Source organism: Melozone crissalis, unplaced genomic scaffold, assembly GCF_028551555.1.
Source record: "Melozone crissalis strain CALT ecotype California unplaced genomic scaffold, PUWL_Pcris_2 ptg000086l_1, whole genome shotgun sequence".
Classification (NCBI taxonomy): domain Eukaryota; kingdom Metazoa; phylum Chordata; class Aves; order Passeriformes; family Passerellidae; genus Melozone; species Melozone crissalis.
This window is the reverse complement of record NW_026535863.1, coordinates 3,530,765-3,540,755: the sequence shown is the minus strand read 5'-3', so window position 1 is coordinate 3,540,755 and position 9,991 is coordinate 3,530,765. Positions and strand designations below refer to the sequence as shown.

Sequence of the window (9,991 nt, the reverse complement as noted above, 5' to 3'; positions counted from 1 at the left end):
GAGTTATAAAGGGTTAAGTGAGACTGAGAAACTGTCAGGCTTGTCAGTGAATCTATTTTTGGGTTGTCTAAAACAAATTCATAACACTAAAACCCCAATTATTCCACTCTTTTAATCCAAGCTGCTGTTTTATTGTTTTGATTATCTGATATCATTCCACATCCATATTTATGACAGCCCTGAAGACTCCAGAGTCCAAAGCTTTTATTTCCTGGGCAGACACAACACAGGAATTCAAAACAAGACACACACACATACAAATATACACAATATACATTTAAACAGTGCAGAAGAGGTAGAACCATTAATTAAGAAATGGGTAACGAGCAGTAAAAATACTGAGACAATTCATTGCACCCCTTTCAAGTATCACAGGAGCCTACAGAGAGATTTATTCAGCATCAATCCACATTTAAAAGTTCCCTCTGATCCCTGATATGATTTTATCTGGCATTTTTTATTGGTGGCCTTCAGGTGAGCAGCTGAAGGGGACAGAATTAGTTCAGAAATTAAACACGATGGTTCGTTAGCAACTCAGAAAATGAGCTTTGAATTCATCACCTACAGGAACTGGATTGTCTGGGCAGCTCAGGACAGAAAATTAGGCATGGTCACCAAATATTTAACTTTTATTTTTCTTGCTTTCTCTAAAAAGACCCAATTTCATGACTGAGTTTTATTTTGGAGAGGGAAATATATAAATATAAATATATATATAAATATATATATATATATGAAAATATATGAAAGTGGATGGGTTTTATTGCTGCCCTGAAGAAAAACTCCAGTGTAGCCTTGAAGTTCTACTAAGAAACTGCAAATTTAGGATTTTTCAGGGAGAAAAACCATGAACTTGATCTCTGTAGAGACAGAACCCTTATTAGTATTATTATTAATAATAATATTATTATTATGCTGCCATTGGTCCTGGGTGGTTTAAACCAGGATAATAAAACATGGTATTAATATTAATATCAATATTAATATTAATAATATTATTATTAATAATCATCATCATCATCATCATCATCATCAAACGTGGTTTTATTATTTTCCTTCTGACTCTCAGCCCCACGGATATGGAAATTTGAATAACAGACCCACGTGGCATTGCATGAGTATTAAAAATCCTCTTATAATAGCCCAGAAAAGCAGAGTTTGGTGCTGAAACCCTGAAAGTAATGAAAAATAAAGATGGAAATGCTCCAAGAGGCTTCCTAGAGCATATTTAAGAACATCTTTAGGTGCAGAGAAGCTGCAAAGAGCAGGAGATCCCAGAGCCAGAGCAGAAAACTCCGAGTTCTGAGCACAGACCTGGCTGATTATTCCTGAAAATTCCTCTGAACTGACAAGAGCAGCTGAGAGGTTTTGCTCTGTGGAAAGTGCTCTGGGGAAGAAGAAAAGAAGGATTATCAGCTGTTGAGGGTTAAGAATAAAAAGCAAAACAGAGCTCACTTTGTGTTGGCATTTCCAAGGTGGAGCTGCTCAGGCAGATTCAGGGAAAGAGCAAGAAAAATTCAATTTTTTTTGGCTTTTTTTTCCCAGATTTTCTGATTTTTTCCCTGCTGTTTAAGCTCTGATGAGCCACCAGGTGAAATGAAATCAATCCCAAGCAAAGGGGCAGGGAAGATGCTGCAGGTGGAATTCATCTGATGAACTCCTCCTCAGAGGTGCAGGACGTGTCTCCCTCGGTGCTCTCCTCCAGAGCTGGCAGGTTGCCCCACAGCAAAACATTCACACCTGGTGGGAAGGAGACAAAGGAGGGGGAAAAAAAGAGATATTTTTGGATTGTGACCTTATTTTTAAGTTGCACATCTGTCTATTTTGGGAGGAAATAATCCCTGCAAAAGCCAGGAAGTCACGTTCATGGTGAATAAATCTATTTTCTATCTTCCTTCAAAGTGATCTTGGGAGTGTTGTTGTTTATTTTTTCAGCCAAATTCATAGGATAAATATTTATATATTTATGTAAATATATTATTATATACTTATAGAAATATATAAAATTATTAAAATATATATTATAGTTATATAAAACTAATATAAAAATAATTATAGAAGTAATATTATAAAATTGATATAACATATAATATAATATACCATAATATAATATAATTAATATAATATAATATAATATAATATAATATAATATACTATAATATAATATAACATAATATAATATAATATACCATAATATAATATACATTCCATATAAATATATTAACATATAAAATTTAACATATCTTAAATATTATTGAAAAGGTAACATTATATATAATTATATAACAATTATATAAAAATAATATAACGAATATTGTTTCTGTTAACACATTAAGAGGAAGAAAGTTTAAAATTTTAGAGTTTAAGATAGAGAAAAAATAAAAGTCGTTGCAAAGGTAAACAAGAAGTTAAGGATGCAGTACTTTAAGTTTGTGTGTTTTAATATAATTATATTATAACACTTTATATTATATTATATTATATTATATTATATTATATTATATTATATGGAAAAGTGTTTTACAGAAAGGGTGATAAAGTGTGGGAAATGAATTTGTAGAGATTTAGGCATTTACAGCACGGTGTGGCAAAAGCTGATAGGCCAAGAAACACTCGTAATGTATGAGAGTTGTAATTAAGAAATAGTTAACTTCTGATGGTGATGATGTGAATTATAACATCTGTGTTGTCTCACCCTTCACATGAGATTGAAAATGGAATAAAAGTTTTTAAAATGTCTCTCAGCTGCCCCATCTGTGGGTCAGAAAAGAGCATAATCTGACAATAAAGTTCTGGAATGTTCTGCCCGGGGAGGTGGTGGAGTCGCCATCCCTGGGGGTGTTTAACCAAGCCTGGATGTGGCACTGGGGGCCAGGGGTGAGTTGAGGGGTTGGGGCTGGGTTGGACTCGATGATCTTGAAGGTCTCTCCCAACCTGGTCATTCTGTGAATTCTGTGATGGGGGATGAGGATTTTAAGGAAGGGCAGGAAGCCAAGGGAAAGGGGATGAGGATTTTAAGGAAAGGGCAGGAAGCCAAGGGAAAGGGGATGAGGATTTTAGGGAAAGGGCAGAAGCCAAGGGAAAGGGGATGAGGATTTCAGGGAAAGGGCAGGAAGCCAAGGGAAAGGGGATGAGGATTTTTGGGAAAGGGCAGGAAGCCAAGGGAAAGGGGATGAGGATTTCAGGGAAAGGGCAGGATGCCAAGGGAAAGGGGATGAGGATTTTTGGGAAAGGGCAGGAAGCCAAGGGAAAGGGGATGAGGATTTTAGGGAAAGGGCAGGAAGCCAAGGGAAAGGGGATGAGGATTTTAGGGAAAGGGCAGGATGCCAAGGTGCCCCTCACCAGAAGGGTCCAGCCTGTCGATGCCAAGCACGGCCTGGCTGTGGAACATCCAGAGGTGCCCGTTGTTGCAGGACTGCAGGCAGGGCTTGCAGGGACAGATGACGTGGTAGCCAACAACATTCCCACTGGAAAGGCAAGGAAAAGAGTGAACCTGGGGACAAAGGTGGATCTTGGTGGCTTTTTCCAGCTCCAGTTAAACATTCCCAGTGGCAGGGCTTTGTGTCATGCTGCTGTTTTGATGGGGTTAAGGGAACGGGGTGAAACAAGCATCTGAAATATTTAGGGAACATCTGCTGGGAGTTACAGAATATCTGAGTTTTGGATCTTTGGCACACAGAGAAGCGTTTAGTAACCTAAATTGTGTAACCCAGATTAGTTTACATACCAACAAATGCTGGTGGATTTATTTGTTTGTTTTGCTTTGGGAGGGCAGTGAGTGATTCCAACCAGCAGAGAAATTCCTCACACCCAAAATCCACCTGTACACTGTGCACAGGAGGCTGCCAGCAGCAGGAGTGATGAAAATGAGAATTATGGAATGGTTTGGCACGGAAAGGACCTTAAATCTCATCCAGATGGGCAGGGACATCTTCTACCGTGCCAGGGTGCTCCAACCTGGCCTTGGACACTGCAGGGATGGGGATGGGGCAGCCACAGCTGCTCTGGGCCACATTATTGACCTTTATCCACTCTCCTAGACTGAAACCATAACCACCATTTATCCATTTTCATGTGCTCTGATGAGATATTTCTGTTTCTTTACTTCTACCTAAAAACCAAAATATTGCGTCCCTATCACAACCCTCCAATTATTCAAACATGAGAAAGGTAAAAATCTCCATCTGGGAGCTGAAACAATTCTCTCAGGAAGAATTCTCTCTCCCTATCACAACCCCCTAGTTGTTCAAATCTGAGAAAGGTAAATATCTCCATCAGGGAGCTGAAAGAATTCTCTCAGCAAGAATTCTTTCTCCCTGTCACAACCCCTCAATTGTTCAAATCTGAGAAAAGCAAAAATCTCAATGAGGGAGCTGAAAGAATTCTCTCAGAAAGAATTCTCTCCCTATCATACCCCCCCAGTTGTTCAAACCTGAGAAAGGTAAAAATCTGCATCAGGGAGCAGAAAAAATTCTCTCTCCCTATCACAACCCCCTAGTTGTTCAAACCTGAGAAAGGTAAAAATCTCAATGAGGGAGCTGAAAGAATTCTCTCAGAAAGAATTCTCTCCCTATCACACCCCCCCAGTTGTTCAAACCTGAGCAAAGTAAAAATCTCAATCAAGGAGCTGAAAGAATCATCTCTCCCTATCACAACCCCCCAATTGTTCAAATCTGAGAAAAGTAAAAATCTCCATCAGGGAATGGAAAGAATTCTCTCAGATAGAATTCTCTCTCCCTGTCATAACCTCCCAATTGTTCAAGTCTGAGAAAGGTAAAAATCTCAATGAGGGAGCTGAAAGAATCCTCTCAGATAACTGTGAGCTCTTTGAGAGTTGTTGTTCCCACCCTTAAATATCAGGCATTATTAAGGAGGATAAAAGAACTCCAAGAACTCCGGCGACAGCGTGCTCCATCTGCTCCCAACACCCCGATCTGCCAAGAGGATGCTCCATTAATTAGAGAATGAGTAACTGCTCCTTGCTGGGGCCTTGCTCGCAGGGGAACCTCAGTGCTGAGGCGCACATTTCATCGGGCAGGCGGCACAGAAGCTCCCAGCAGACTCATCCTCCGGACAACGCCGCCACATTCCCGCCGGGGTGTCTCTTTCTCGGCTGTTTTGATGGCCTGGAAAGGCTCGGGGAGGCCTTGGGGCAGCCCGTGCTCCAAAGGACGAAAGGAGTCTTCAGGTTTTTTCTCGGTCTTCAGTGTTTATTAGTTTTTTATCTACAATATTTTCTCCCGGTCCGACAGAGCACAGCACGCCGGCCACGAGCACACTGACTGCCTTCGAGGTGGTCACTTATCTTTATACCCAAAACTACGTATAAGATATTTACCTATTTTCCCCAATACCTTTCACCCTCATTGACAAGTGCACTTTTAGTAAGAACCAATCCCAAAGTGCCACCACCACCACAGAAAATGGAGGCCAAGAAGAAGAAGAAGAAGAAGAAGAAGGACAGGACACGCCCCAATTCCTCCATCTTACTTCTCCAGACCCCCCTGTACCAAAATTCTAAACCCTGTGTTTCGCACTATAATTAACCCATCCCTTCACCACTTATCCCATTGAGATCCTCCCATCCTCACACAGGTGTCGTCTCCCGTGCAGGATCAAAGTCCAGCCACCAGACACTTCTGGCAACGTTCCAGGACCCCCGAGCCCCCCAAGGGTTGTCTCGGTGTCTCTGCACATCAGGAATGACGCGCTGAGATCCCACACTGGGGGCTCGCAGAAAAGCTGATTTTCAACCCAGCGGCACTGGATGTGCAAGCTGTTCCTCCAGGCCATTCTCCTGAGCTGCAGGAGGTGACACGGGAGGGGACACACAGAGGGGCTGGGACACGCAGGGACGCCCGTGAGGTGGCTGGGTGTGAGTGAGCTCACCACTTGAGGCAGGCGATGCTCCTCACTCTGCACGCGCACATCTCGGTGAAGCGGCAGCTCCCGATGAAATCCACGGCTCTGGGGGCAAGGAAACGCACCAGAGTTTGGGTTTGTGGCGGTCACAGCCTCAGGGTCACGGCGACACCGGGCTGAGGTCACCACAAAGCGATGCTGCCATTGGTGCTGGGGGGTTTGAACCAGGTTATTCTACTTTCCTTATGACTCTCAGCCCCACTCACATGGAAATTTGAATTTGACAATTCAAATTTCCACGTGGCATTGCACGAGTATCAAAAATCCTCTTAAAATAGCCCAAAAAAGCAGAGTTTGGTGCTGAAACCTTGAAAGTACTGAAAAATAAAGATGGAAATGCTCTAAGTGGCTCCCCAGTGCATATTTAGGAGCATCCTCAGGTGCAGAGAAGATGCAAAGAGCAGGAGATCCCAGAGCAGAAATTTTTGAGTTCTGAGCTGTGCCAGACCTGGCTTATTATCATTATCATCATTAATATCATTATTATCATGCTGCCATTGGTCCTGGGTGGTTTAAACCACATTATTCTACTTTCCTTATGACTCTCAGCCCCACTCACATGGAAACTTTAATAAAAGACCAACGTGGCATTGCATGAGAATCAAAAATCCTCTTAAAATAGCCCAAAGAAGCAGAGTTTGGTGCTGAAAACCTGAAAGCATTGAAAAATAAAGATGTAAGAGGCTTCCCAGTGCATATTTAGGAGCATCCTCAGGTGCAGAGAAGATGCAAAGAGCAGGAGATGCCAGAGCAGAAAACTTGGAGATCTGAGCACAGACCTGGCTTCTTCTTCTTCTTCTTAATAATATCATTAATATCATGCTGCCATTGGTCCTGATTCTACTTCCCTTATGACTCTCAGGCCCACTCATATGGAAACTTGAACAAGAGACCCACGTGGCATTGCACGAGTATCAAAAATCCTCTTAAAATAGCCCAGAGAAGCAGAGTTTGGTGCTGAAACCTTGAAAGTATTGAGAAATAAAACAGAAATGCTCTAAGAGACTTCCCAGTGCATATTTAGGAGCATCCTCAGGTGCAGAGAAGATGCAAAGAGCAGGAGATCCCAGAGCCAGAGCAGAAAACTTTGAGTGCTGAGCACAGACCTTGCTTATCATTATTATTATCATTATTATCATTATTATTATGCTGCCATTGGTCCTGGGTGGTTTAAACCACATGGTTTTATTATTTTCCTTCTGACTCTGAGTCCCACTCATACGGAAACTTTAATAAGAGGCCCACGTGACATTGTACGAGTATCAAAAATGCTCATAAAATTTAAATTAAAACAGGCTTCCCAGTGCTTATTTAGGAGCATCCTCGGGTGCAGAGGAGCTGCAAAGAGCAGGAGATCCCAGAGCCAGAGCAGAAAACTTTGAGTTCTGAGCTCTGCCAGACCTGGGTGATTATTCCTGGACATTGTTTTGAACTGAGAGAAGCAGATTTTGGTGCTGAAACCCTGAAAGTATTGAAAAATAAAGATGGAAATGCTCCAAGAGGCTTCCCAGAGCATGTTTAGGAGCATCCTCAGGTGCAGAGAAGAGGCAAAGAGCAGAAGATCCCAGAGCCAGAGCAGAAAACTTCGAGTTCTGAGCATAAACCTGGCTTCTTCTTCTTCTTATTATTATTATGACATTGGTCTAGGGTGGTTTAAACCACATGGTTTTATCATTTTGCTTTTGACTCTCAGGCCCACTCATATGGAAACTTGAACAAGAGACCCACGTGACATTGCACGAGTATCAAAAATCCTCTTAAAATAGCCCAGAAAAGCAGAGTTTGGTGCTGAAACCTTGAAAGTATTGAAAAATAAAGATGGAAATGCTCTAAGAGGCTTCCCAGTGCATATTTAGGAGCATCCTGAGGTGCAGAGAAGCTGCAAAGAGCAGGAGATCCCAGAGCCAGAGCAGAAAACTTTGAGTTTGAGCTCTGCCAGACCCGGCTGATTATTCCTGAAAATTCTTTTGAACTGAGAAAATTTGGTGCTGAAACCCTGAAAGTATTGAAAAATAAAGATGGAAATGCTCTAAGAGGCTTCCCAAGCTTGTTTAGCAGCATTCTCAGGTGCAGAGATGCTGCAAAGAGGATCCCAGGAGATCCCAGAGCCTCGGTGCCCAGTGTGGCACTGCCATCAGAGCCCTGCTCGGGGACACTGCTGCCAAACCCCAGCTCAGAAACAGAACAAAACCTCGGGGATGTCCAAACCCAAACCTGTGATTGCTTATCTCCTCTGCAACCCGTGCTTTCTGATTACCATGTCATTTCACAACCTGATTTCCTTGCTATTCAAATCCGGCTCTGGGAAAGCAGAGCCCTGGCAGCAGTGACAGATCAGGTTCGTTCTGTTTGTGGATCTTTATTTCAAATTCTAATCCTCGCTTTGGGAACGGGCAGGAGGAGCTTCCCGTGCCTGCCGAGCCTGTGTCATCCCGAGGGATGGAGAAAATTCAAATTTGGGTTTGCCCTGCATGGCACAGCCTCAATTTTTGCTGGGACTGGGGGTGCAGGGATGGGGTGACCCTTGCTCTGCAGTGTCACAGATATATTTTATGAAAAATCCTTTTCTGAGGATGTTTTCTCTTGAGAAGCTGAGAGGCCTCAGGAACAAAATGTCAACAATAATTATCTGCTGCTGTGGAATGCAACAGGTGCATCTGTGTTGATTGCCTTTAATTAATGGCCAATCACAGTCCGGCTGTCTCGGACTCTCTGGTCAGTCACAAGATTTTATTATCATTACATTTCTTTTCTATTCCTTTCAAGCCTTCTGATGAAATCCTTTCTTCTATTCTTTTAGTATAGTTTTAGTATGTAATTTTCTTATAATTATGTAATATATTATATATAATATATAATATATAATCATATAATAGATAATATAATATAATATGAATATTACGTGATTATATTAATATTAATATGTGAATATTACGTGAATATAATAAAATAAAATAAAATATAATATGATTATAATATAACATATTTTTCTTTTAATATAATATATATCATAAAATAATAAATCAGCTTTCTGAAACATGGGGTCAAGATTTTCATCTCTTCCCTGTCCTGGGACCCCTGTGAGCACCACCACGCTGCAGCCCCGTTCTCCCGGTGACACCGGGTTCCGTGTCCCTCGGGGCTGGCAGGACCCCGTACCCCGGTCGAATCCACCCTTTGCCCGTTCCCGGTGCTTACCCCGAGGGCGGCATGTCGGTGGAGTAGAGGGCGGTGTCGGTGCCGGTGTCGGCCAGCAGCACCGCCTGCATCCCCCGCCAGCTCAGCACCTGCCGGCAGAACCGGCAGCACAGCACGGTCACGCACCGGTCCGCGAAGGTGCAGCCGGTGGATGACATGGCTGGGACCCGGTCCGGTCCGATCCTGTCCCTGTCCCGATCCTGTCCCTGTGCCTGTCCCGGTCCGATCCTGGTCCCTGTATCGATCCCGATCCCAATCCCGGTCCCGGTCCGGCACCAACGGCCACGCTCCCACCTGTCAGTTTGAATTCCCGACCGCGCCCTCCCATTGGGCGCCGCAGGCCACGCCCATCCCATTGAAAAATCCGGTGGCACCACCCCTCCCGCCTGGCTATTGGTGGAAAGGCGCGCCGTGCGTCGCTTTTATTGGTTGTATCTGCTGTCACTCACACTCGCGTCCCGGCGGGGCGGTGCCACGGGCGCCAAGCGGCGGGAAGAGGGGGCGGGCTCATCTTGGGTACGGCAATGTCTGATTGGTTATCACGCCCGTCGCTCTTTCCCAGTGCTCCGCGCCCATTGGCCGAGCCGCTGGGCGGGGCGGGGCGGCGGCGGGCCGGTGCGGGGGACCGGGCGGCGGGCGCCAGCGGCCGGAGGACGCCCGGCTGCGGGAGGCGGCTCCGCAGCGCCCAGGTAATCGCCCCGCCCGGCCGCCCGACCCCCGGCCCTCCCGCGCCACCCCCGGCAGGCCGCGAGCACCCTCCCGCCGCCGGCCCCGCCGCCTCCCCAGAGCCCCGAGCCGCGTCCCCCCAGCCCCGGCCCCCCCTTCGGGACCCCCCCACGCTTCCTCTCCCCGCCGCCCGCATTGTTCTGTC

The 9,991-nt window shown here is 44.6% G+C and overlaps 1 protein-coding gene across 1 annotated transcript; it reads right to left on the bottom strand.

Annotated features, from left to right (window-relative positions):
* Positions 1-1,645: 1,645 nt before the first annotated feature.
* FAM72A (family with sequence similarity 72 member A) lies at positions 1,646-9,278 on the bottom strand. The gene is made up of 4 exons (XM_054290799.1): positions 9,121-9,278; positions 5,890-5,967; positions 3,343-3,467; positions 1,646-1,740 (listed from the first exon to the last, which is right to left on the bottom strand). The coding sequence occupies exons 1-4, from the start codon at positions 9,276-9,278 to the stop codon at positions 1,646-1,648; spliced, it is 456 nt and encodes a 151-aa protein (XP_054146774.1).
* Between the last annotated feature and the right edge of the window lie 713 nt (positions 9,279-9,991).

Excerpts from the sequence above, each read along its gene's own strand:
- FAM72A (XM_054290799.1), bottom strand. The coding sequence starts at position 9,278 with ATGTCATCCACCGGCTGCACCTTCGCGGACCGGTGCGTGACCGTGCTG. Across the intron at positions 5,968-9,120 it reads ACCGACATGCCGCCCTCGGG|AGCCGTGGATTTCATCGGGA; the intron begins GTAAGCACCGGG and ends CCTTGCCCCCAG. Across the intron at positions 3,468-5,889 it reads AGCATCGCCTGCCTCAAGTG|TGGGAATGTTGTTGGCTACC; the intron begins GTGAGCTCACTC and ends TTGCCTTTCCAG.